Source organism: Balearica regulorum, chromosome 1 (assembly GCF_011004875.1).
Source record: "Balearica regulorum gibbericeps isolate bBalReg1 chromosome 1, bBalReg1.pri, whole genome shotgun sequence".
NCBI lineage: Eukaryota > Metazoa > Chordata > Aves > Gruiformes > Gruidae > Balearica > Balearica regulorum.
The window spans coordinates 216,186,243-216,213,436 of NC_046184.1; the positions used below are offsets into that span (position 1 = coordinate 216,186,243).

The following is a 27,194-nucleotide window of genomic DNA, read 5'->3' on the forward strand; positions in this document are numbered from 1 at the left end:
AAACGTGGCTTTATGAGCCATATTTCCTGTCCCAAATCACTTGTCCCTTCTCTTATCTCCCGGCCACGCTCTCTCCTTAGGAAATGGCCTCGTTTGTAAAATGAAATGCACAGCGACAGTGCTGCCATGGCTGGTGACTAGTCCAAGGCATTCCCATGTAGGGGTTAAATTAATAAAATTAAAGAAGGACTCTCAGAGTCCAGGAATCCTCTGGATGAGCTCTTGCTCATGGTTTTATTTCTTTTGCCCCAGTGGGGTACAGCATCATGGTGCTGCCGAGGGAGCCCAGCACCATGCTGGGAGTATGACCTTTCTGATTGTGTTTCAGGTGAGGAGAAAAGAGCCCAGAACAATTAAAGACACTCAGAACACTAAGCAAACAATGACCATTTGTTGATGTAGACAAATTATATTTTTTAAAAAGTATGCATTCAGCAGAAATTATGGCTCGTCGTTCCATTTCTGAATGAAAAGAATGCAAAGGAAACTTTCAATAATTCGTCTCTGCCTGGAAATGTCTTGAAAAACTGGCCTCTATGCCAGCCTGGAAGGGTGACTTTTCTGCTGGGGAGTTTCAGCACTGCTGACCACAGATGGGATATTTTATTTTCTTCTTCTTTATATCTTTCATGTGTCCTACAGGGACTAAAAATGAAAAGTGTGTCTCTAAACCCATGCAAATGATGGGAAAGTCAAGTCCTCCTCCCTACACAGTATAGACCGTATGTTAAATGTGAGTAAAGTGAGGTTGTGATGTAGTTCCAGAGATAGGGGAAAACTTGGAGCATGATCTCCATGGTTTCACCTTGCTTGATGAGCTCTATATAAATTCCAGGTGTCTGTCTTCCGGAATGTTATACTTAGCTTTGTGCTCCTCAAAGAGGTTGCACAATTCATTTAGGTATTTCTGATGGACTTGATCAACTTCTTCCTCGGAGGGTCTGTGCTTCCTCTGCACTGGAATTGGCTTTCCAACTGGAAAACAAGGGCAGGCATTAGGAGGAGCCAGTGTCAGGTCCCTCTGGACACTTTGCATGTCTTAGAACAGAGCTGGAGTCCACCTCTCCAAGGATGCGGTGGGTGGATGGATATGAGCAGTCATCTCCTGGGGTTTGGGGGGGAGCACAGCCAAGGAGGTAGAGAAACAGAAGTTCAGAACCTGACCTCCAGAGGTCACATCTCTCCTTGCCTCAGTTTCCCCATCTGCAAAGTTGGTTAATGCCAAAGACCCTCTCTATAGCTCTTTGAAGTAAAAAGTATTGCATCCCAACGCAGTCCCTACAGCCGCTCCTAACATCTCAGAAGTGCTGCAGATAAAGACATCATCATCCTAACATTTGGGTTGAACTTTCCAAGCTATTTCCACATGGCCCTGGGAATGTGCATTGCAAATGGGGAAACTGAGGCATGGGGGATCCCAAGACAACCTACATACATACACTACCGATTGGGGTGCTTCCACTTTGCTCAGATTAAAGCTTCTGTGAAGCATCTGATTTTTATGAGGCAACAAGTGCCTCCACATCTTTAGAAAATCATGCTTTTTTCAAGGGCAAATCTAATTAATTTGATTCCTAGCACTAGAAGAAGCCCCCTGCCATGTCCCAGAGCCACCAGCAACAGGACCAGCTGCTTGCAGGGGACAGAGAAGCCCATGAGATACCTCTCTTGCTCTGGCCTCTCACTCAAATTGTGTTTGTCAAGTGGCAGAGGGTTTCATCATTGTGTAACACTGCTCCTCATCGGACTAATGAAGAGCCCTTGTGATACTGCACAGCTCATAAAACCATTGAGACAATCCAAACAGGTTGTAAAACAATTAGAAGTAATTGCTGGCTGTCAAACCTAATCAGTGGGATGAGCTCTGACCTTCCAAACAGCCTCTTTAATTAGACTAATTCACAGAGCATCAGTCAGGCTGGTGGGTCAAGCATGGAGTTGTTGAAACCAGGCAAAACTATTTCAAAACCAAAGACTTCCTTTAAATTTGATCTCCCACGGGCACGGTCTGCGGTTGAAATGGCTTGCCTTGTTCATGTGCAAATAGGTTGGGGTTTGCAGCTCCATCTGCACTGAGTGCTGAGCAAACCTGCAAACTGCTTGGGCATTGTCCTACTTGTGCTTGTGAAATTGGCTTTAACCCAGCACTATCACAGGGGTTCGTATCACCAGGTTGTGCTGGGGTTGGGGTTGGCTGCATCCCACAAGGTGTGATGGGGTGGCCATGTTTGCTCTGGGGCTTTCCCCGCACAACCTAGATGACCTGGGCTCTATCGTAAGACCAAGCCAGAGTCCCAAACCAGTGTGACACCTGAGCAGTTGGGGATGCTCCTTTGCCAGCACATTTCCAGCTCACGGCAGCTCGTGCTCTCTGGCATGGTGCTCCAGCCCAGCAGGAGGATGACACAACCCAGGGATTGTCCCTGGTCCTCCCTCTGGCCAGGCTGTGTGTGGCCACCATCGTGCTGGTGTGCCGAGGAAGGACTTACCCACGGTGCGGATGGGCCGTCGGTAGGGTACCAGCCCGAAGCTGTACTGGAAGATGCCTCGCGCGTGGAAGAGGGGAAGGGAGATGCCCATGATCTGCTGGAGCCGGTGCTGGAGCTGCCGCAGCCAGGAGCCCTTGGGGTTCCTCACCTGCTCGAAGAGGTCATTCTCCCCGAAGGAAAAGACGGGGACCAGCGGGGTGCTGTGGGGAGCCAAACCCAATGTAGGGGCATGATTAGCAAAGCCCACCCCAAAACACCTCCCCCCCTTCTCCAAAACCAGCAGAAACACCCCATTAACCAGCCACAGACCGAAGCATCCGTCCCCAAGTGCCCCTTGGGCCCATCCCCTGCATCACCCGTGCTCGATGGCCAAGCGGACAAATCCCTTCCTATTCTTCAGCAGCAAGGTGTAGGATCCCGGCCGGGCATCCAGCGCCTCCTGCGCCCCACCGACGATGATGGCCAGCATGTTCCCACCCTCCGGCCTCTGCAGCACATAGGATGCACTCTCCTTGTCGGAGGAGACAAGCCCTGGAGGTCAGAGAGGAAGAAAAAATGAACATCTGTAAAAGCCACACAATTGTGGTTTGCTCTGCACGTTTTTTCCCCCCATTATCCAGCTCCAGAGGGGTGCCAGGCACTTTATTTTCAGAGTTTTCCTACACTTTGGCAATCTCAGCCCAGGTCACCTGAAAGGTGCTGGGTTCATGCACAGATCTGCTGTGTGAATATACAATTGCTGTCTGGCCCAGAAGTGAGAAACAGGGGAAAAAAAAAAATCAGGAAAAAAGTAAACTGAGAACTAGCTGCACTTAAGCCCCAGGAAAAATCTGTTTTGGTTTGTTGTCAGATGAAACCATGTCCAACCTTGAATCATTCCAGAGGCAGTGAAACATTTGCTTTAGGTCAAAACACACGCAAATTTCAGTGGATGCTGCTAATTTAAAGTGGAATTTAACGCAAAATTTGGTCTGTTGTTGGTATTTACTTTCAGAAGTTAGAAACCTTTAATTCAGAAATGACAAAGCAATGCTGTTTTCAGTTCTTTAAAAAATCCTTGTTTCAGGGGCTGAAATAATTTGCAAATTAAAACCTTTTTGCAAACGGATTCAATCAACCTGAAAATGAGTTATGCACTGAACTCCCACATTACAGCAATTAAACCTTCTTTCTCCTGGGTCATAACTCTCTCATATCTCACTGTTACGATTCCTCACTGTCCATGTAAATATTTTTTCACCAGCAGGAGCCAGAGTTTTTGTGGAAAACAGGGTGGTGAATGCCCTGGGATATCTCAGGCAGAGCTGGATGCCTTTGTTTAGTCTATTGAATCCTGCCCACCACATGAGCCCATTCAGCTGGAGAAGTGGCCATTCCCCAAGCCCACCGGTGAGTGATGGAGGTCATCTCCTGCCGATCTCCAAAAATCTCTCCGGACTCCTTTTCTCCTCTCTCCATTTAATTTTTACCTATTCCTTTTCATTTTGTTCTGCTGCCATGTGGTTTTGCAACAGCATGAGCTGCTATTTGCATCCTCTCTCCCCGGATGCTGCTTCCCCTCAAGCAGCAGCAGCTTTGGAAAAATAGGTTTTCTCCTTCTTTCGGTGGCAATTACAATTTCAAGCCTGAATGTTATTTGCATGGAAAGAAGAAAAGTACAGGACCCCCCTGTCCTGCTGGTGTCAGCATTTCTGCTCACGGTCTGCTCTGCATTTTGCTCTTACACAGCGCCTGGCACAGCGATGCCCTGAGCTCAGAGGCGATCTATGAAGTTGAACGACAGAGATAAGAGCTAAGAGGGAAATTTTTAACTTCAGAGAGGTTTTGGGTGCCATCTCCAGTAGCTGTGTCCATGCATGGGATCAGATTGGCCACAGATGGGGACAAACAGACCCTTGACTCCTCTTCTCAAGCCCCCCTCCTGTCTTCACTCTCTGCTCCCTCAAAAAGCATCCGACTCACCCACGATCCCACCACTTGCCCGTGCTGCTGCCCTGCTTACCTCCACTCATCAGGTAGTCCCTGAAGAAGGGGATGCGAAACCATAGGGAGAGCATCATCAGGTGCGGGGTGATACCCGGGAAAAGCGTGGAGAAGCCCGATGCCTCTGTGCAGAAATTGATAAAGGCTCCTGCTGCCAGGACCCCGTGGGGATGAAATCCCATCAGGTAGTTCTGCCTAGGGTCCAGCTCCGCCGTCTTCACCAGCTGGACACAGGGATGGGACCAAAAAGGGGGCATGAGTTAGTGCTGTCACCTTGGGGGGATGGAGCATCGGCTATGGAGAGCGGATAGGGCATTCCTGGTGGGAAGGCACCCACCGTGCCTTCTGTTGGAAAAGGTCAGCTGGAACAACTGAGTCATTTTTCACTGAGATGTATGTCATTGCCTGTATTTCCATCTCCTCCCACCCATTGGCCCAAAATGACGTTTCCAATGGCACAGTTCCTCATGTTGTCTTGAGCTGGCCTAGATACTGTTGGGAACCTACTTTGTTTAAAATGTCCTCCAATAAATTTTCTACTATGGGAAAACAAAGCTAAAAAGTGACAAAAGGGTGATTATATCCCCCCTCTTCACCCCACAACCAGAACAGCAAAGGGAGGGCAGAATCACTCTGGTAATGATCCATGTAAAGCTGCTACCTGGTGCAGGGATGTGTCCATGCTCAACAACATGGTGTGGACCCAAGATTTTTCCTGTCTTAACAGAGAACAAGCTGATGGTTTCCTTTCCACTGGGGAAAGCCTGGAAGAACCCAGCCGTTCTGCCCATGTTGGATGCCCAGGTAATCTATGAGTCCATCAAAGAGCAATGGATGTCTGCCCAAGGTTGTTGCAATTTTACCGGGAGGAGGGAATGGGGGAATGCCCATGGCCAGCCTTTAGAGATGGATTTAGAGCACGGATTGCAGATACAGCACATGTCCAGCCTTGAGGGTTGGCTAAGCAGCTAGCTGAAATACTCGGCCAATCTGAAACTGGGTTTGGAGCCTGGGAGATGATACATGGGATAACGGGTGCCACAGCAGAAGACAGGATGATTAAAGGGAGATAAGGGACAACCAGGATTTGGACTCTTGGATTTACGCTTGTTATGGACTGCCCAGAGAAGAGGGGCTGGTGTGACAAACCCACTCTCCAGCTGTGCCACCGAGAAGACGCTGTCATGCCAACACCACCCAGTATATGCATAACACAGGCAGAAGCAGTCAAAGCTGAACGCTGATGCCTCTGCACCCTTTCATGGGTGCCATGGATGCTCACACCACCAGGGAAGGATGAAATTTTCCAAGGTTAGCCATCACAGAGCCACCATGAATTTCCAAACAGCTCCATGGCACTCGTGCTCTAGAAGAACCAAAAAAGCCCTGTGCGTTTTAGCGCGTCACCCCTCAGAGTACCCCGATCCCATCCGCACTCGGGGAGCAGCTAATGGTGCATGTGTTTTCCTAGAAGCAGCCAGAACCGCAGGTTAATCACAAAGGTGTATTTTACTTTCTTATACCCGGGGCTAATTTCCCATCTGTCCTAAGGCACTGTTGACTGTACACATGAGCCCATTCAAGCGCCTGCTCTTAATGAGGGGAACGGACAAACAAGAGTCCCACCGCTGCCCGGGTGCAGAGGTGCCTAGGCGGGAAGAGGGGCAGATGGCTGAAATACTAAGTGCCCAGGGCCCCTGCCACCATTTGCTCATTTTTGAGTAATCTCATCTTGCATCAATGTTTGCCGCATTCATCTTCAGCTTCCAAACAGCCTTTCATCTCTGAGTGATTTATAAGTAGGGAGGCGAGATGCTCAGGGTGTGTTGGAAACCACTAAATCTACGTCTGTGTGTGCGCAGGGTGGCAAGGAGGGGGGGTTGACAGCAGGCTCAACGCCTGGTTGCACCCCAAGCTCAAACCACTCTCCTTGGTAATGAAAAGCCAAATTCAGGGTATCCACTGAGCTGTGCAAACTGCTTTGACGGGAGAGTTCACCTGTGCTAAGACACCTCACGTCCTTAAAACCCTCCCTAGGAGGCATCCAGCTGCTGCCTTGGTGCTCGCCCCAATGAAAGGGGAGACAGGACAGGAGAGGAAAGAATGAAGAATAGGGTCTGTAGTGATAGGACAAGGGGTAATGGTTTTAAACTAAAGGAGGGGACATTCAGACTAGATAGAAGGAAGAGATTTTTTACACTGAGGGTGGTGAAACACTGGAACAAGTTGCCCGGAGAGATGGTAGATGCCCCATTCCTGGAAACATTCCAGGTCAGGTAGGACTGGACTCTGAGCAACCTGGTCTAGTGGAGGGTGTCCCTGCTCACTGCAGGGGGGGGGTAGGCCAGATGATCTTTAAGGTCCCTTCCAACCCAAAACATTCTGTGATTCTATGAATCTCTTGACAAGAAGTGAAGGAAGAGAAGAAGGAGGTTATGTCCCCTTATAAGGAATGGACACCCACCAACCAGCAATCTTTCCAGTTCTATTTCTGGCTGATCACATTTGCTCTTGATACTTTCCATTGATACCACCTTGTGATTTATTTTATTTGTTGTAGTGCACACCTATTTTCAGATACTGCATTTTTCATCTTGCTCTGCATTATCATATCATTTTCTGGGTGCTCTTTTGTTTGTATGTTTTTAAGGCTAATTCTGGCCACAGACAAAGCCAAATGCAACCCCTGGTATTTTATGATGTCCCTGAATAGCACATCTGTCACTGGTAAATGATTCCTCATATCCCTAGTGACCTCAATGCCACTAACGTCTCGAGTCCTACCAACCATTGTTGGTTCTGGATTTGGCCTTTCAAACCACACATGTGTTTTGGAGCTTGACCATGATCTACGTATCCAACTCTATGCATCCTATGTATCTGGCTGACAGGAACGTCATGAAGTTCAGCAAGGAGAAGTACAAGGTCCTACACTTGGGGAGGATCAATCCCATGCACCAATACACGCTGAGGGCCACCCAGTTTGGCAGAAAAGTACCTGGAGATCCTAGTGGACACCAAGTTGAAGTTGATGCAGCAATGAGACATCACAGCAAAGGCAAATGGTATCCTGGGCTGCATTAGATATATTGCCAGCATGTGGAGGGAGGTCAGCAAAGGGCCACGAAGGTGATAAAGGGACTGGAGCATCTCTGCTATGAGGAGAAGCTGAGAGAGTTGGGACAGTTCAGCCTGGAGAAGAGAAGGCTCAGGGGGATCTCATCAATGTCCATAAGTACCTGCAGGGAGGGTGCCAAGAGGATGGGGCCAGGCTCTTCCCAGCGGTGCCCAGTGCCAGGACCAGAGGCCATGGGCACAAACTGAAACACAGGAGCGTCTCTCTGAACATCAGGAAACACTTTTTCACTGTGAGGGTGACCGAGCACTGGCACAGGTTGTCCAGAGAGGTTGTAGAGTCTCCACCCTTGGAGATATGAAAAAAAACCAATCTAGACACAGTCCTGGGCAACCAGCTCTGGGTGGCCCTGCTTGAGCACAGAGGGTTGGAGCAGATGATCTCCAGAGGTCCCTTCCAACCCCTACCAACCTGTGATTCTGTGATTTTTGAATCCCTACTCTAAGCCATGGACAACTAGAGGGTGGGTGTCTGGTCATTCAAGAGTTAGTGGATCTGGTTAATGTTTCTGCAAGAGCTGCCCCCTGCAGTAACACTGACCACATCTTAGTGACTTTGCTGAATTTTTTGCCTCTTTCAGTTTTGTAAACTGGGCTCCTTCCAGGGCATAAGCAAAGGAGGAGAGAGAAGGTCCCCATTTTGTCACAGTGTCTGCTCACATTTGGATGATTTGGCCACAATTTACAGAGAAACCAAAGAGCTTGTACAAGACTGAGAAGGAAATCTGGAGCAGGGAGGAGACTTGGGCAAAGTCTCTTACGCCACAGGTCAGGTGCCTGGACTCTAAACCACCCTTCTCCTTCTGGAAATTCTTTAACGCAGAAACTTGACCCTCCCATCTGGACTGTTCCCAGTGTTTATTCGCCTCTTCCCCTCCTCCTGCCAGAGGTCAATCTCTGTACCACAGGTTGTTCCCAAACAGCCAGGAAAGCTAATCCCCGACATCGCACAGCCCAGCTCTCTCATACACTCCAGCCTTGATGTGCTTAACGGAGCTGGGGTTGAGGTGCAGAGGGGTGGGATGCTCCTCCCTCCTGGCTTGGCCAGGTTGTCGTTTCCACACCCACCGGATAGCATCTGCTGCTCTGGTCTTTCTGGGTGAGTTGAATTTTCAATAATTGTCAAAGGACTTAAGGGTCCAGCCAAGCTGGTCTGTGCGTAAACAGCAAGTGAGACAAGTGCTCAATTTGAACTTTTCTTGGTAAGACAAGAGCAGTTTCTCATCTCAGGGCTCTCTGAGGGATACCAAATTAGTGTGTATGACCTATGGTCCAAAGGCAAGGAGCTGTTATTAGGTCAGGGTTGTGCTCTCCAAATAAGCCATGGATTTCCTGGCTTCCCTGAGCTTCTCCTTGGCGTGGTTGGGATGATGGCTTGTTTCTTGGCTGCTGACAGCAGTAATGATCCTTTGTCAAAGGTGTTATGAGTCCTTCCAGATCTGGGGTTATCTTGACCTTCCCAACAAATGAACTTAAATTTGTGTTTTGAAGGATGACGCCTACTTTATCCTTCATGGACAAATGACAGCTACAGTTGTTCAGTGCTCACAGTGATCGCTCTGTAGCAGAACACCTCCTTTACTCTATCTACTCAAATGTGGGTCCAAGACATGGGTGAAACCCTGCTCCGGTTCCCCAGGTCCTGCAGAGATGTGGTGAGACCTGCTCCATGCACTGCCAGCTCTGTTTGTTAGGGAAATGCACACGCAGAATTTCAGGAGCTCTAACAAGAGCCCATGTACTGGCAAGGATCTCAAGCACATTAATCCAAATTACTTTTAAACTGGATTAGTCAAACTGTATTAAAATCCCAAGTAGATGCTCTTAGCTGGAATTAAAGTGGCCTTCATTTGGGTTTTGTTTTGTTTTGGTTTTTTTTAAAAATTAATTTTGGAGTGGAATTAAGCTAATTGGAGTTAGGCCTTCTGAGTGGCTGTATCAGCACAGGAGTTCAGCACTGGTTTAACAAGGCTGCTTTAATTCACCCCTCAAGATGTGGTTCGGGTTTCCTGGTTGTCCCTTATGGACTGGTGTGTCCTGCCCCTAATCACAAGAAGAGAGAGGACGGGTGATTCCCCGTGTGAGGCTGTTGCACTAATGCTTGAGGAAAATGAAATTCTCCCTGAGTCAAAAGGGTTGGTGGGCTGGGTGGTCCAGCACGCCCTAGAGATGAAATGATATCCAGGCCCCTAGCCAGCATTGTTTGCAGGGCTGGAGGGATTAAAAAGTCATTAAGTGAGGAATTAGATCAAGTCAAGTAGAGATGAGTATGGGCACTGTTTGCCATGCTGGGGGACATGTAGTCAGGGAAGGCACTGACATGCCATGACGTTGCATCCTTAGGGGTAGATGAATATGTGGTGGGAGACAGGGAGTAGCACAGCATCACCCCCGCAGCTATTTGCAGAGCAGAGGAGGATGTGGTCAGGAAAGCTGGTCAGCAAGCTTGTGCCTTCTTCTTTTAAAGTCTCCCAAACTGAATTGCTATTGTATTTCCATCCTTCTCTGCCCCCACACTCTGTTTCCAAGGATGTTATGTTCATTAATCTGCTCTTAAGTAGGATAAACCTCCTTTCAACTTTGTGCTAAGCAAATCTTCAGGTCCCTTGCTGTCTACCCAGGCACCTCCAAAGAGCATCTCTTCCAGGATGAAACATGCAGACAGAATCTCTGTGGGATGAAACTCAGCAGAGAAATCCAGAAATCCAGCCAGATCCAAAGAAGGAGGAAGTGTGCCAAGGAGAAGAAAAGCAGGTAGCCCACCCAAGGGTGTCTGGATATGAGACCAAAAGAAGGACAAATATCTGAGTGCAGCCGGCAGCTGCCAAGGAAGATGAGGTTTAGGTCCCAGCAGTGGTGACAGTCTGAGAGGAGCAGCTGGGGAAAGACGGCTTTGGGCACTGGGGTTTTCTCCAGGTGCCACAGTGCCAGGTCAGAGCTGTGTTTGCAGCAAGTATCGGGGAGTTTGACCAGCCAGCTGGATTTAAACTGGGTTAGGATGGGACGACTTCACCCTCACACCCACAGCTGGGCAAGCATGACATCTCCAAAACGCCCGAGTCTTCCCTTGTTTTGTGTGACGCTGCTTTTAGGGTCTTGTAGGATCTCCATTATCTAGTGGCTTAGCACATTGCTTGGCAGTGCAGATGGTGGAACACAGTCGTCTGGCGGATCTGACCTCAGTGGTGGCCTCTCTCTTACTTAAGGTCACGCAAGGACAGAGAAGAGAGGGCCAAGATGTTGGACAGAGAATTTCCTCAGAAAAGGATAGAGAGGTGGCTTTGGGCCATTTGGCCATATCTTGCTTTTGCCCTAAAAATCCCTCTTCTCTCCTCCAGCCAACAGAAGGAAGCAAAGTGAACAGCCAAGACTGCTGGAAATCAGAAAGTATATTTAACGTCATGGGCCACAACACAAAATTCCCAGCTACAAATAATACCATTCTTCTATGAGAAGAAAGAAAACATTCCTGTCAGGGTTTGGTTCACATGAACTTGACCTGTCCCCTCTCTGCAATGCCTTGTACTTCCCCAGAACCACAACACACTCAAATAACCCCCGTCATGGTTTATGCAATTATGAGAATGACTGGTTTGTGGGATGGAGCCATCCCAAATCACAGGTCCTAGGGATCAAGTGATTCTCCAATAACTCATTTTAGTTACGCTAATAAAAAAACTATAACACCAACAAGTCCCCAAGCACAATGACAGAGGTTGGGACTCTGCCAGTTGCTATAGATAATAAGGTCCAACTGGCACTTAGATAATCCCAAGGCTAGTAAGAAATGTCCTGTGGCTCTTCACAAGCAGAAAAAAGTGCAGTGAAGACCACGGAGAGCTTCACACAGCAAACGCTTCTCAGACTGCCCTGAATAAAGCTGGTAAGATGGTGCCTGCTGGGGTTGCTCTGAATGGTGACAGCACCTGAAGACAAGATTTGTCCCTCTGAGACCTTAATTTTAGCTTCCTGCTGTTAGATTTAACTTGTAACCCAGGTTGTATGATTTAAAGGTGAAATGTCTTGTCTAAGCCAAGCATCCAGCCCCAATTTACAGTCAGCAAGAGACAGTGACTTCTGTTTGAGGACTATGACAGAGATGGATCTTTTTCAAGCTTATGCTTTCCCCATTTCACCCCCATCCTCACCTTCTTCACATCCATGGTGCTCCTCAGCTGAAGTTACCAAAGCACCTTGGCTGTGAGAAGGAGGTTGGTGACAGCAGTCTTACAGTGGCAGGAGGGGATGGGGCTGGGGAGAAGAACCAGTGAAGATGTGCATTTGCTTGGCCATGTGATAGAGAAATTTGTTTTTATTGTAATGTTGGGTTTACCCTTCATAATAAAGATGCCACGTTGATAAATGATGGGAAAGGGACTGTGCAAGTGGACATAAGGGTTTGGGCAGTAGACCTGGCAGCGGCAGATTATTGACTGCTTATTGAAAATAGCATAGGTAGAGCAGTCCAAGGTACCCAAAATCTCTCTGGAGGCAACATCAACCAATAGCAGGCATCACTGGATACTGGTTCAACTGTAGCCAGTCCCAAACAGATTCATTTTACACCTTTTGGTATATTTTCCCCACTGTTAAGGCCCAGCTTAGCTCAGCCATGTATTGCAGGCCCATCATGAGGGTGTATAAAAAAGAAGGACTAGAACAGGGTTAAAATACAGGTGGATGAAGCAGAAATAACTTTCCTGAGCCTTGGATCCTCAGTCCTTTTTTCTCATCCCCCTTTTAAAATCACCCCAACACATTCAGGTCCTGCCTGACCCTCAAACTCCCAAATCCCTAAATAAAATATATCAGCTCCAATGGGAAAAAAACCCAAGTGTTCAGGTGGTACTTGTGCAAGGGTGGTATCGGCAGGGGGTGCTCCTTGCACACGCTGTGGAGGCACAGCCGGAGCCTACACGCTCCCACGTGCCAGACGCTCGCTGCAGCAAAGTGCAAATTCACGCTGCCCAGATCCCCAGAAAACAGATGCTCATCCCAACCTCTCTTTGCTTCCACAGCTGCAAACATGCCCAGGGATCCTTTAAAAGCAGTATTTAAAGCCACTTCCTACAATAAAAATAACAGTAGCTCTTCCTGCCTCCAAACACTGATGCTTGGCCATGCTAAGTTTGCTGCTGGGATCTGGGAGGATTAGGAGCCACATTTAATCTTCCCAGAATGCCTAATCCTCCAGGGCTAAATGAACTCAATCTACACAAAGATACGGCCCAGGGTGCTGGGTGCTCACCCTGTCTGTCTCCCAAAAAATCCCATTCCCCTTGTGCCCCTGTTCTGGCTGGAGCTTTGGGCAAGCGAGAGGTCTACGGGAGCATCCAGCTGTGCGTGTTCACACGAAAAGCTCAGCTTAGTTCATCATGAAAGCGGTGTGCAGGGTGGTCAAAGCAATATTTACAATGCTTAACTTCCACGCTGCTAGGAACAAATCAGCTCATGCTCGGCGGTATGAAGTGAAATGCCTTCTGTGCAAGGAAGCAAGTATATTTGGGGGTTTTAGGTGGGGAAAAACTGGGAGATGAGGGATATAATAGAGTATAAAACCAGGAGTGGCATGGATAGGTGGGACAGGATTTACATGGGCTAAGCAGGGAGGTTCCAGTGCAATAATCAGGGAGCAGGGAACTCTTCACACTGTGTGGTTCATCTGGGGAGCTCCTTGCTGCGGGATGTTGGGGATGCCGGGGATGCCAAGCATTTTCCCATGCTCCTGTACAGGTAGCAGGTACATTCAACAAGGGCTGTTAAACCCTATATTTTAGCTAATTCCTTGAGCAAACAAAGCATGGAAGACTGAGACAGTGGTTTTGGGAAATAATATTATGCGATTGCTTGATTATAATACCCTTTTTATTACATGCTGTCCTTTTGCAGAGCCCCCCTCTGACTTCTCCCAGACCAGTGGGGAGAAAGGATCCACCAAAGCCTCCCTGCATCACCCAGAGAGCTGCAGCCAAACCCAGTAGCCATGCTCCCTCTACTGGTCTTACTGGTCCTCCTGCCAGGTCCTCCTTGCCTGGAAGTGATACCCAGGCAGGGAAGGACAGATGGACAATGTGGCACCCAGGGGGAGGTGTCCATGTCCTTACAAAGGGACAGGAGAAGAAGTATCGCTGGGTTTAGCTAGAAGTTATGTTTTAGCAGAGAGGTTGGTCCGACATTGCCCAAGTGGCAGCTTATGGCCACAAATAATTTACAGAATGTATATTGCATAGAATCGTTACAGCCACATAAATAGCTCATAGCGATTCCAGCATTTTCTAAGGCAACCTTGAGAATAATTTATTGGAACCCACTTGGCGTTTCCTATTAAATGTCATAAAATATTACCTGTCCCTTCTGGTAAAACTCACCACAAGCTTTCCTGGGATGTGTTCCCATCCTTCCCCTGAAGACTACGACATACCTTTTGGGGGCCTTGCTTTGAATCTCATCCAGAAGCCCTTAAATCACAAGTTAAGCTCAGAGATTAGACATAAAATAACTCACTGCGGGTCCTCTGCATCATTTTGTGCCATGCCTTTGAGCAAAGAAACTCAATGGCACTAGGATGCACACAAGGTGGACTTACTCTGATGGCCAGGACAAGAGGAAAGGGCCTCCAGTTGTGCCAGGGGAGGTTGAGGTTGGAGATCAGGAAATATTTCTTCACGGCAAGGGTTGTCAGTCACTGGAAGAGGCTGCCCAGGGAAGTGGTGGAGTCCCCATCCCTGGAGGGATTTAAAAGCCGTGTAGATGTGGTGCTTGGGGACATGGTTTAGTGGTGGCCTTGGCAGTGCTGGGTTAACGGTTGGACTTGGTGATCTTAAAGTTCTTTTCCAACCTAAATGATTCTATGATTCTATGATGGTTTTGTAGAGAGGCAACTTGGAGCTGCAGTTCACCCAGCTGCGACATGGGAAGTTTGCTAGTGTATGCCAGCTTCCAGCACAAATTAAGTGCATTTACTTGAATTTTCCACAACAGTGGAAAGGAAGGGTGATGGTCTGGTTGAACCCCGCACATCTGTCTCTACCAGTTGCACCCAGGTCCTGTGAGAGGCGATTGCAGCTTGCACAGTGCCGTACGCCACTAACCACAGTCACAGACAACACTGCCCTTTGCTCCTCCACCTTCACCAACCCAAGAGGCACATTGGGGATGAGAAGAAAATTGAAATGAGGATAGGGAAAAATCAGAGGAAAACGAAAATCTCTGATTTTCCTTGGGCAACATTTGCTTTTGGAGTATCCTGGAGGTGGTGCCTTTACAGGCAGATCTAAGTATAACCATGGTGTTGCTTTTCTGGACTAATGCACTTTGTCTTGATATCAAGTGATGTTTCCACTCTGATGAAAAGGAGCAATGTTACACTATCTGTGTAAGAAGGCTGTGGCTTGGCAAAGCCCCTGCTTTACTTGCAGCGCTAGGGTCAATATTGTACTGAGCTGTGGCCTGCAAAAGGGGATGATGTGACTTCAGAAGATACATTTTAGGCACGATAATTTTAGAGGCAGATATACCCACCTGAGTTGTTTTAACACAAGTATGCATATGATCTACTCAGAAATGGTGGAAGAGATCCAGACAGACCTCATTTTCTCATTTTTTGTCCAGCTCTGACTTCTGCCCTAAATTAATATCCTTCTGCACCAATCTTGCAGTCCATACTCCAGGATCTTGAAAATTTTGGGTGTGTTTTATTGGGGATCTGCTGAAGATGACAAGCTGAAGAAAGAAGCCTCACATCGTACTGTTGAAATGAAGGACTAGGATTTAAAAGAGCTGGCTCTTGCTTCTGGTTGAGCAGCAAACCTGATGGGTGACTTTGGGCATGTCAACTGTGGTCTTCGTTTTGCTCCCACTCCCGCTCATCCTTATCCCAGGCCCTACTCTATGCGGGATGGACTGTCAGCCTGGACTCTTGGTTTTCGTTTTGGCTAATGAGTCCTGTGGCTGCTTGGGCTCCCCACTTCATTCTACCCTGATCGCAGCACCCAGCTCCTAGCTCCAGGTTGTCTCTAACCATGAGGCACAGCTGTCCACATCCCATCTGAGTTCCCTCAACAGGCAATGTTTCATTACATGACTTATCTTACAAATTGCCATGGCTTGGTCTACCCTAGAAACTCACTCCCTTGCGCAGCCCATGAACTCTTCTGCTTCATTGCTCAGATTTGTACTGACTTGTGACGGCTCTGAGGCAGGACTTCGTGCTGGTCCATGTGTTCATGTCATGCCAAGGGGATAAGAGTAAGGGCAAAGGCCTACCACATGCATTAAAATAAATCTGGAAATGTCACAGAAGTCCCTTTCAGCAGAACAGCAACTCTGTGAGACTGCCCAGTGCACACCCAGCTTTACCCATTCAGCCTCTTCCCCAGTAGAAGGGGATGCTGACCTTGCAGGGCACCAGGACCTCTTGGATTTTGGTCAAAACTTGGCCCTATGTCCACTGGGTAAATGCCGAGCAACCCGAAGAGCAGGAGTGTCACAATATACACGTGGGAAACAGGCAAGGGGAGATTTCCCTAACTGCTGGAATGAAACGAGGTGAAATGGATGCGTAAATGTAGATGGTTAAAGGATGTGGTTGTGAAAATGGTGGTCTACATTTTTTCTGGGTCATGCAGTAATCCGGGAGCTGGGAAGACAATCCTTCAACACCGACCTCCAAGCACCCCATGCCATGACTGCTGACCCCAGACTCGCCTCCAAACACGAAGAATGAAGTTGGTCCCTGAATCTCCTAAGAGCCGATGGAATCAGTGAGACTTACCGTGATGGGGAAATAATCCCTCATGTACTGCCAGACGACGCTGTTCCGGAGGCAATGGATCCGTCTCCCACCTTTGCGGGGTTTTTCCCTGTCTATGAACCACCATGCAGCGTAGAGGGCACTGACCAGCCAAAAACGGGTGAAGAAGAGGGCGATGAAGGCAGCTATGCAGCACTGTGCTGAGAGAAAAGCCAGCCAGTGAGTTGGCGGTTGGGTTAGGTGGACTTTGCGGGAGAAATCATTCACCTGAAGGAACTCTGTTTGGACCTGGGATGGAGCCCAAGCCTTCGCTGGGCTTGTTGCTGAATTATTTTATCAGTGTGAAGGCACCTTTGAGGTAAAGAGATGGTTTCTTTCCTATCTGCCCTGGGAACCTGGAGAGCAACCAAACACCATCCTTGCAGCAACCACCTATTTCTCCAAAGACCACTGTGTTCCCTTCTTCTCACAAGGCTGATGGACCTCACTGCATTCAGAGGGTTCTCACGGATCAGATCTCTATCTCTTTGCTGTCTGGCTTTTCTCTGGAGTCAGTCTGATCTCTGCAATGACGATGCCCATGTTTTACCCCAAAACTCCTGTTAATACTCCCCGATGACACCTGGCATTTTGCAATGGCAGCGAAGCGAGGCACTACGCCCTGTCTGTACAGTCCCCAATAGCTTTGTCCTGAGCTATCAATTCCCCATTTTAATTGTGTCTTGGATTTTTAATTTTTTATCTTCCCATAGATAAGATTTTACTCTTTATTGAGTTTTTTTCTTATTGATTTTGGACCTTTTCCTCCACTTCTCAGGTTCACTCTCAACTCTAATCCTGGCCTCTGGAGGATTTTCAGTCCTTTCAACTCGGCATCATCACAGATTTTATAAGAATGGTCTATTTCATTCTCTAAGACTTTAATGACTTGGGACTTTCCCAAGTCATTAAAGACTTTTCTGAGCTGCTTCCAGTCAGTGCTCAGCTTTGCCCTCTACCTCCCACCTCCCTCATGCCCTGTGTTTTTGCATGGGAACAAAAGAAGAAAAGTCACTTGGTACATCGGATCCCACCCAAGCCCAATGTTGTCTGTCTACACAGAGACTGAGAAGTGCTGATGGCCACCAAGATGCCACCTGGCAAGGCAGATGCCCTAAGTGCCTGGGAAGAGCTATGTCCTCTCCATTTGTCCCTGTGGAAGTCTTGGTGTTGTCTGTGAAGGGGGAGATTGAGCTAAAAAAACCCCCCATTCATCCAAACCCTTTGCCTTCCCCAGATCATGGGTTACATCATGTGTGGTGGGTTGTATATGTTGTTCTTTTCTGGGTCTTCATCACAGATCTGGCACCCAGGGCTGAAGGACATGAGGATGGTGATGCCCTGTTCAGCTTCAGCCTCAGCTGTGAGATAGATGCATCCATGCCCTCATCCTCTGAGAGATGGATTTTCATCTTTGGGAGTCACCTGGCTCCTGCCCCCTCCAGCTCATCTCAGCTAAGGCCTATCAGAGAAGAGGTATACGATGCTCTTGGTTAAGATCTCCTTGTACCTCCTGTTTGCTTTTACTTAAGGATAGATAAGTAGGTCTGGTTTGTAGGTTTTTTTGTTTTGTTCTGGTTTTTGGTGATAAGTCACCCTGATCCCAGAGCTCTGCATGTAAAAAGAAATCCCTGCTCCTTTTTGAAACACTCGCATGATGTACTGATAATTCCTATGGGGGGGGAAAAAGCAATAACCTAGCAGGATCCTAAGTCTCCTTAAAGCTGAAATGACATCTTATGTCCTCATATAGGCAGAGACACTGTGGCAGGCATCTGGGTAGGCAGTGCATGGGGAAACACCTCAGCCCTCTGCAGAGGCATCCTCCAGGTCAGAACGAACCACTGCTCCTTCCTGGCACCACTCCTTTCAAATGCCACAGACGCAGTCTTTATAACTCTTGAGGAGAATAGCACGCAGCATGAAACAAAGCTCCAGGGTCCACATGACACATAAACACCGCTTGAGGAACAGCGCGGAGGTTGCAATTTTACTGCACCTGGGAGCCAGGTCATCAGGTCTGCTGTGAAACTGTGCAATGCCTAATTCTCTTTATCATACCGTGCAAAGCTCAAAGTACATTCTGCAAAATGAAGGAGTTGTTCTGGTCCAAATCCATGCACTTATCATCCAAGTGAGGCTTTATCTTGCAATTATATAATTATTAATTTCTCCCTCGATTCATTTGCAATTCAACTTTTTCTTTGCAAGGCAGAATTTGCACACAGTGACCTTCACTCAATCTTAAGATTTTTTTTTTTTTTTTTTTTTGGTGTGTGTGTGCTTGTAAAATCTTACAGTGTCCTGGGTGCCATGGAAAAGGAGCCCATTCCTGTCCCAGAATGGACCCTCAGTCTGAAAGTTGCTGTGGATGGGACCAAAGAGACAGGAAAGTTCCAGAAAATGTACAGTTAAATCCTATTGTCTGCATCCAAAGCAATCCTAGCCTTAGGCAGATGCATGATTATTTATGGGCTGTATTTTGGCGAGAAGGGGGCACTCTGTACCGCTGCCTGGTGTGCAAGAGGGTGTCATCGTAGCTGCTTGGATCAAGGGAGATTGCTGTCCCCCTTTCAACTTTCTTGCAGACGTCTTTGTGTCATGTCCTTAAATTCTTTATTAAAAACATTGCAGAGGTGGTGCAATCCCATCGGTTAGACACCAAGACTTTCTGGACCACCAGTGGCAAGATATTTGCCACGGAGCTGTACTGCTGGTTCCTGAAAGCCATGTCAGGTCCCCAGGCTTGGTCTACCACCAGCCCCACTGCCTGGGACTTCATGCTCTTCAGCCTGGCTCCAGGGTCCCTTCACCAGCACCAATCCAGCCTCTTTTAGGTTAGTGACTCTTCATATCTCAGAGTGTCCTTGTTCTCCAAGCCACTGAAAAACAACATTCCACCCAAGAAAGGGCCAAATCCTGTATCCACTTGAGCTAAGGGCTACAGAGAAGGACTGTGCACCAGGAGCCAAGATCTATTTCTATTCCTGTAAATCCCGATTCTTTCCTGCATCCACGCTGGAGGGGAACACACACTCCCCTCCCTCCATGGGTCGTGTCCCAGAGGCAGAGCAGCAAGGACAACCTAAAGCCATGTCCTTGCTCCTTCTGCTTCTTTTCTGCAGGACAGGGCAGAAGGGATGGGTGGCAAACAGGAATATTTGCTTGTTGTGAGGCTGATCCCCATAATCATTGCTTTCTTCCCTTGAGGGGAATCCCAAAAGGAAAATGAGGAATGATGAGGGTTTCTTGTCTGTCCCTCCCTGGACTGGGGACCACTTCAGAGCTGCCCAGATGAGAGCCATATTTCCCTCAGCATCTGCTTTCTTACAAACAACTGTCGTTTTCTGGGCTACTGGCCAGGCAAACACTTTAAAGGCTATCATGAACACAGCATTCGGCTCTTGGCCAAGGAACCTCAGCAGATATCTCCCTCCTGGGGCCAAACTCCAGCCTACATACAACCCGCTGTGCCCACAGAGCAACCCACAAAGGGCTGTTGGGTCTCAGAAATGTTGCTGGAAGAGATGACAGTCTGCCTCATGATGGAGATGGGGGAAACCTACAAATCGCCAGTTCATTAGAAACCCATCTTTGAACCCCATCGGCTGCCAGGGCCCTGCAAAGCCAGACAAGCTCTCCAGCTTAGAATCATAGAATGGTTTGGGTTGAAAGGGACCTTGAAGACCATCTATTTCCAATCCCCAGCTTGATCAAGCTCTCCATGGGAGCAAGCTCTCTGGTGAGGATGTGGAATGCAGATGATTAGGCACAGAAATGGCAATGAGATGTAGTTATAACATGGCTCAGCCATAGCATCACTACAGTATCTACTCTCCACCTTTCTGCCCCCATAAATCCCTTCATTCCCAGTCTCAGGCTGCAATCTCTCAAGCTGTGGTTGCACACTCAGGAGGAACAGGCAGGTTTGGAGTTGCGGTTGCAAACAGACGTGATCCTCATCTCCTCCCTCTGCAGGTCTGGACTCTTGCGAGGTAGTCCAACTGCACGTGCGAAATTGTTATAAAATGGCTTAAGCCCTTACGCAGAGCCCTTCCAAGGCTGATATCACCATGGGCTGCAAGAGGATGTCTAAGGGCATCATGCATGTCTTTGCAATCACATCAGTTCAGTTCAGTTATCTGAAAATGGCCAGACAATCCTAGGCTGAGATTAGCTGCTGCAGTGTCTACTCTGCCATGGAAAGTGAAGAGAGACCCCTTCAAACTAACACCAAAACCAAAGTATCCTTGAAAAGAAGGAAAGATCCTTACAGACCCTAAATTTTACACTTTCTGTTCAGGTCATATGCCAGGAGGTTTGTCTGTGGTTGTTTGTGGTGAGGTATGGCTCTGGGTTAAGCAGTCGTGGGACATTCCTGGACTGCAGGACCACAAAGATCTGTACCCAGCCTGTTGACCAAGGGTGCTCCTGAAGCAGCTCTTCATGATCCAGGACCCAGCATCTCACATCTCCATGGCTGTATGGGAGTCAGTAAAGAGAAGACACATCCATGTGGATGTGATGGCTTTCTTCGATCTCCCCACAGGCCAAGTGGTTTCCTGGGCTGGACTCCCTCAAAGAAGCTCAGAGCTAAAATGAAGCATTTTTTGGTGGGTATCTTGCATTAAGTGGTTTTGTTGTGAGCTGCAAGTCCCTCCCTGGATGAAAACATGGGCATATCACAGACAACACACACGTATATGCCATGGGCCCCAAGTGAGCCACAGGCTAGAAGCACATGGAGGACTTTTCTGGTCAAGTCAAAACAGGGACCATGTCATGTCTAAGTGCTGCTGGGCCCAGGATTGCTGCTAACCCAACATTTGCTCATTCAGCCCGAAACAGGAAAATCAGCACCATTTGGAAAGAGATTTTTGGCATCGCAGTGGCCCCAGAGTGGGTCAGATTCATATTGCACTTGTCAGGAGTGTTTCAAGATGCACATTGCTGAGGTCCCCAGTGCCAGCCTAGAGCCCCTGACAGTGACAGCCTGCACAGATCCTGTACCCCTTGGCACAGCCAAGCCTGGCCAGGCTGTCCTGGGCTGTGGACTACGCTCAGCTGTCAAGGGGGCCTGACTCCCGCTGGCACCACGTGCCCTTTGAGCCAACCCTGCTGATTGAACGGGTTCAAAGGCTGGGTGTTGTATGCTGGATCTGCCGAGGCGGCGTGCACAGGTCTCCTGACCCTGCCCTGGGTTTGTTTGCATGGGTTCAGCCTTACACTAATGCTTCTGCATGCTGTGTCTGGATGGATGCCCATGCCCAAGTCCATGGAGATGGGAATCAGGGAGGCAGCGGGAAGCGGTGCAGCAGGTTTGGGCACCAGCTTGCTGATTTCCATGGCTGAGTGCCATGCAGAAGCCTGGCTGTGCTGCATTAGGAGAGGGCACTGGTCAGGACTGGGATCCCGCAGTGGGGAGGCAATGGGGTCCCCATTCCATGCCCTGCATCCCATCCTTGCACCGGGCACTCTCCTTCCAGCAGCTGCCAGCATCTGAAGCAAACGGCACCTTTTGTCTCGGTGCCCTTGCCAGGAGCATCCTCAAGAAAACCGGCAGCCTGGACAATGCCTGCCCGTTGCGAGAGATGCTGCAGCAGAGCTCCCTGCCAGGGCTGGGGTCGAGCTGCTGCACTCATCCAGCGCCCCGTGGAGAATGAATGAGCCCCTCACTCGATCCTTGGCTTCTCGGGGGATGCATTTGCACAACCATAGCAACAGCTGCCTGCAACCAGTGCTGCCGAGCGGCAGCTGCTGGGATCTCCAGCCAAAGGGCTGTGCAAACGTCTGGCAGCAGCTGACCGAGTGTTTTCGAGAGCCCTTTTCTGGCAGCAGAAGTACAAGCCTGTCTCAGAGAGAAAAAACCAGCCGGTGGCCTAATCCTGCCCACAGAAGGTCTGATCTCTGTGCCTGAGGGTTATAACTGAGTGTGGCATGGACCGTTTGGCAGCTCATGGGATGAAATTAAGGGTATCCCTTTAGTACCAAGCTTTTGCGGTTGTTAAATTGGGAGGTTTTGGGTGGAAAGATCCAGGCTTAAAGAAACTTTGTAAAATGAATCAAACCAGCTGGAATCGCTCCACAAGGTTTGGTTCTCACCTTTCTAATACCTCTCCTACAACATTTCTTAACTGCATTTGGTTTCAGATTGTATCGCACAAAAAAAAAAAAAAACCAACACGCAAAATCAAACTGTTCCAGGGTAAGACAGTAATTTCTGGAAGGCTGGCCATGAAGAAGGCCTGGGTTTGGATCTCATCTTCATTTAGAGCAAGCTGCATTTCCCTGCCAGAGGCAGAGCCTGCGTTTTGAGCAGTTCCACGTTACCCCCCGACTGCAGAGGTTTCCTCCCTCCTGACCATTTTCTGGCTTTCAAGTGGCTCCAGCAGTCATTTCCATCACTGAAAGGTCAAGTGCCAGCTTGAACCCAATACCAAGAAGGGTAAAACCTGCAGTGGAAGTTGTTTTGCTGGAAAATACCGTTAAAGCTTCTTAAGTCCCAGCTGTATTCATGCTGGGAATGGGGATGTGTTGTATCCCTTGTTAACATCACACCCCCATCCCATCCAGGCACCATGGAAGGAAATCCAGGTGCAGGGGCAGAGAGGGAGCTACAGAGCACCCCAAAAGATAGGGCCACGAAGGGCCACAGAGATGATGCGAGGGCTGGAGCACCTCTGCTCTGGAGACAGGCTGAGAGAGTTGGGCTTGTTCAGCCTGGAGAAGAGAAGGCTGCGGGGAGACCTTAGAGCCCCTTCCAGTCCCTGCAGGGGCTCCAGGAAAGCTGGAGAGGGGCTGGTGCCAAGGGCAGGGAGTGACAGGCCAAGGGGAATGGCCTGAAGCTGCAGGAGGGGAGATGGAGATGAGATGGGAGGCAGAAATCCTTCCCTGTGAGGGTGCTGAGGCCCTGGCACAGGTTGCCCTGAGAAGCTGTGGCTGCCCCTGGCTCCCTGGCAGTGTTGAAGGCCAGGTTGGATGGGGCTTTGGGCAACCTGGGCTAGTGGAGGGTGTCCCTGCCCATGGCAGGGGGTTGGAACTAGATGGGCTTTGGGGTCCCTTCCAACCCAAGGTGGTCTGTGATTTATTCTATGATTCATGATAAAATGTCCCTGGCTGGCTGGCTGGGGCCAGGGCTGCATGGCTTTTCCCAGCTCTCCCTTCCCCTGCGCTGCTAACAACACCCATGTCTCCTCCTGCAAGGTGGTCTCCAGTGTGCAGGGGAAGGTTGATCACATCTGGGATCTCTTCTGCACTAGAAGTGCCCCAGAGTTTATAACGCAAGTACAGGATGGCACCAAGTGCCCTGCGCTCTGCCATGCCATAACCATGTTTTGTGACAGCTCAGCTGGTCATGCCCCCACTGCCACACCGAGATTTCCCCTACATCTGGAGAGGGATGTCCTCCAGCTTGCCCCAGAGCAACCCAAGACGCCACACTGGTTACGCCTCTCCAAAGCAACTCAGCAGAGCCCATTTGCTCACCCAGTGTGTGAACAGCATTGCCCAGTAATGTCCATGTTGCTAATTCTCTTCTCTTCCAATGAAGGGCAGCCTCAGCCATCCTGGCTACCAGCAATGGTCCCTGGCCTCTGCCATTGTCCAAACCTTGCCAACGTGTCATTTGGATGAGTGTTACTTAGTATGGGCCAAACCTATGCCAAGAAGCACGCAAACAACTACACGGTCTGGACCAGCATGGCCCAGTGCTCCGGTACATCAGATACTGGTGTGGAGGTGGCCATTCAGCCCCTGGTCTGTAGCAGAGTTTGGATGGAGCCATCTCCAAAACTTCATGAGGCTCTGAAGCATAGCCTATGCTTCCTTTGCAGGTACTGTTTCGGAAATGCTTGTGTGCCAAGACCTGTATATACACAAAGATCTGCTGCCTCTGTGCATTGAGGCTAGTCAGCAACCATCCTGCCACAGTAAAGCAGAAGCTTTACACAGATCCCATCTGAGATTAAGAATTGGCATGGCAATGGGAAACTCTGGGATGTCACCTTCCAGCTTGGCTCCTGATGGGATCTAAATCTCTCCAGACAGTTTGGACTCTCTGATAACTTGCCTCTGGCTCTTCTATCTCCTTATTTCCCGGTGTATCCTATCCTATCCTATCCTATCCTATCCTATCCTATCCTATCCTATCCTATCCTATCCTATCCTATCCTATCCTATCCAAAACTGCATGTCCCTCATTTCCATCAGCACCTGATGCTCTCCACACAGTAGTGAGTCAGGGTCCCAGTTTGTTAATGTGTTTCTTCCCCAACCTGCTTGGGTTTTACTGGTAAAATGCCCTTTTGGGTTGTGCAGGGGCATCTGCATGAAATGAAGTGTCTGTTCCCAGGGTTGCGAAGCAGAGTTGCCCATGCTGCTCCCATCGTACTATCCCTCAGGCACAGGAATGGCATTTCTCACAGCTAACGCTGAGCAGGGCAGGACCTTAGACCAGGAAAACACTAAACCTAAAGAGCAAGAGAAGCTGAAAATGGGTTTAGCAGACGTGCCCAAGCACAGACACGCAGACGTGCACTTCCCTACTGCCACCATGCTCAGACTGGGTGACGAGAAGAAACAAAACAAACAAACAAAAAAAAACCAAAACCCAAACCATACAACAAAACTGCTTTAGTGAGACAGAGCTTCCCACACCGCTCTTCCTACAGTGAGACAAACAGAGACATGCGAATTCAACGTCTGCTGCTAATCACTTGTGCTAACATGGCCTGGGATTCACTGCAGGCTCCCAGAAGATGCCTTTAATGCCACTTCCCTTCGGTCCCAGGTCTTCCCTGGGGTCGAGGAGAGAAGGGGTTGGGGCAAAAGCTGCTCTGGCTTCTCAGAAGGAAAAGGAGATGTCTCTTACCAAGACCTAGGAAGCTGAAGACCCATTGAACCACCGATGCCGTCTGAAGCCTTCTCTGCATTGGCACAGAGAGCGGAGCAAACTCAACCTTCATCTTCGGCTCTGCGCGTCTCAAAAGGAGAAGGAAGCTCCGCAAGTGGCAAATGCAAAGTGCAAAGTCGCCTGTCAATATTTACCCAGTCTTACAGTATAGAAGATTGTGCAACGTACAGTGGCGGTGGTGACTGCCCGCAGCCACCCTCCCATGTAGGGAGGAGAGGGACGCTGCTGGGAGTTGTCACCAACTTTATGCCAACATGACTCACCACATGGTTAGACGGTGAAGATTTCATACTTTTACCACTGAAATCTGGGAAGTCCTGCCTTCAAGTGCCTGTCTTTTTCAAATTTTGCAATATTTGGATGTTCGCAGAGAAGATGAGGCGTTTGTGCGTGTGAGCCAGGCTTTATTTTCCCCATTCTGCTACAAACCACCCTGTGCATGGCAGTAAGGGACAAGCATGGGCAGGACACTTGTATTTGCAAGTGATGTGGTGTGGATGGGTTTCAGTCTCAGCCAAGCAAGTGTGCAAACAACACAAGGGTGTTTCGCTGCTGAGCACAGGGGTACACGAACAGCCACACGCCTCTGTCAGGACATGGATGCATGGATGGATGCATGGATGGATGTATGGAGCACACAAGTGTCCATGTGCTTCCTTGCATATGCTCGTGTGGATGTACAAGAAGGGAAATACTACCTGCCTTTTGCATTTCTGCCTCCAAGCAGGTGCATGCTCTGTATTTCTGCTTCGTCACATGCAAAGAGCTACAACTGGATGGAAAAAAAAAAATCATAAATTTGGGGAAAAAATCCTCAGGGAACTGACAAGCTGCTCAGGTAAACAAAGAAATCATCTGGTGAGAGGCCTGAGAAAACCAAGGGTCTCGTCGTAACCAGGATACAGAATAATACCGCTAACAGACTGAATTAAACAATAAGCCGATCCACTGCTAAAGCACCGGCGCGTATACAAAGGCGTCGCTTGCTTCTCTAAGGGGCATTTCAAATCCCCAAGCTCACCGCAGCCAAGAATTACAGAACAAAAGTAAAAACAACCCTTGGCAAAAGCAAATCAGAGGTGTTAGCTGAAAAATAATCCCTCCTCTTTGTCAGGCCCTAGGAAGATGCTGGGCTATGAGGAATTTACATCTGTTAGACTCCATTTTCCAGAGTCAGTAGAAACAACACGGCTCATGGTGAACCCCAGGGGCTTTTTTCTTAAAGACACCGGTTGCTTTAATTGAGCTGAAACTGGCTTAGATCTCGCCTGCATCTCTCTCCATCCTTTGTCTCCTACCGCAAATGCCGGGACCCTGTCTGTTTTGAGAAAGCAAACGAGGGTTTTAACTCTTTCGGCTCTGTTGCCTGGAGACGAGATGTTTCCTAGTGAGAAACCACCAGCAATTTCCAAAACGGTGGGCTGAGATCTGCAGGTCCAGGGCTCCTGGTCTTTCTGGGTTGTGCAACCCCCAGGGAGGTGCATGGTGGGACTGAGGAGGGGAAAGTCCTTTGGAGGGACATCCCTGATCCAGAGATGATGTTTCAAGGTGTTTTCCATCCTGTAGTCTTGTCCTCATTGAAGCCCAGCAATGCCAGGGAGCTTTTTTGGTTTTTGCTAGTGCAAAGGGTCACACCTGAGCCCTGGGGACACCCAGACATGTGGGAAGCATTTTCTGCTCCCAGAATCATAGAATCATAGAATCATAGAATGGTTTGGGTTGGAAGGGACCTTAAAGATCATTTAGTTCCAACCCCACTGCTGCGGGCAGGGACACCCTCCACTAGCCCAGGTTGCCCAAAGCCCCATCCAGCCTGGTCTTGAACACTTCCAGGGAGCCAGGGGCAGCCACAACCTCTCTGAGCAACCTGTTCCAGTGCCTCACC

The 27,194-nt window shown here is 48.9% G+C and overlaps 1 protein-coding gene across 1 annotated transcript; it reads right to left on the minus strand.

The window, feature by feature from the left end:
• Positions 1-798: 798 nt before the first annotated feature.
• Positions 799-25,395, minus strand: MOGAT2 (monoacylglycerol O-acyltransferase 2). Its single transcript, XM_010305508.2, has 6 exons — positions 25,268-25,395; positions 16,381-16,559; positions 4,492-4,696; positions 2,846-3,020; positions 2,490-2,689; positions 799-975 (listed from the first exon to the last, which is right to left on the minus strand). Exons 1-6 carry the CDS (start codon positions 25,359-25,361, stop codon positions 821-823), a joined length of 1,008 nt encoding a protein of 335 aa, XP_010303810.1. The 5' UTR covers positions 25,362-25,395; the 3' UTR covers positions 799-820.
• Between the last annotated feature and the right edge of the window lie 1,799 nt (positions 25,396-27,194).